This window comes from Alligator sinensis, unplaced genomic scaffold, assembly GCF_000455745.1.
Source record: "Alligator sinensis unplaced genomic scaffold, ASM45574v1 scaffold1295_1, whole genome shotgun sequence".
In the NCBI taxonomy this organism is placed as follows: domain Eukaryota; kingdom Metazoa; phylum Chordata; order Crocodylia; family Alligatoridae; genus Alligator; species Alligator sinensis.
Window position 1 is genome coordinate 2,137,965 of NW_005841880.1, and position 673 is coordinate 2,138,637.

The following is a 673-nucleotide window of genomic DNA, read 5'->3' on the forward strand; positions in this document are numbered from 1 at the left end:
TGGTGGGGAGCACGAGGTGGGGGGGGGAGAGGGTTTCTGCGCCTTTGCTTCCAGGAATCCCGTCCCACCCCGGGGGGGGCGGGCAGAGACCTGTATAAATAAGAGACTGGGGCAAAAAGGAAGAGAGAGAGCATGGCCCGGATCCAGGCTGGCACCAAGGCAGCAGACAGCAGCCGCCCCACCAGCCCATTGCTAGGTCTAGCTCTTAACTCCTTCCCGCCTGATGCTCCCCCCGACTCGGGGAGACCCCCAGGGTGACCTGCTGGCAGCACCCACTGGCTGGGGGGGTCTCCTCCCAAGCCAGGCTCTCAGGACCCATGGTGTGCAGAGGACCCAGCTGGAGGGTGAGCCCCCCACCCCGTTAGCTCCAACCGGGTGGGGATAAGTGGGGGTCTTACCATGACGTAGTGCCGCTGCATCTCCGTCTTCTCGCTGGCCAGCTTCTCACATTCCAGCTTCAGGCTGCGGACAAACCGCTCGGTCACAAGGGCAGGCTGGTGCCACCCTGCCCCCCCCGCCAGGGTCCCAGCATCAGGGCTGGCAGCCCCTCGCCTCTGCCGCCCCGCTGCCGGCGGGTTGTGGCACGCAGGACGGCAGGGCTCCCGTGGCATCGACCCACCCCCGGTGCCTGTATTCCCACCCTGGCATCCGGGCCCCCGACCTGCACCCCTTT

At 67.0% G+C, this 673-nt stretch overlaps 1 protein-coding gene across 1 annotated transcript in view; it reads right to left on the minus strand.

Annotated features, from left to right (window-relative positions):
- LOC102385407 (transducin-like enhancer protein 2) overlaps positions 1-673 on the minus strand; it is a 15,897-nt gene that overhangs the window by 14,003 nt on the left and 1,221 nt on the right. Inside the window, 1 exon segment of the mRNA XM_014516839.2 lies at positions 399-462. Within this exon segment, the coding sequence (XP_014372325.1) occupies positions 399-462 (64 nt within the window).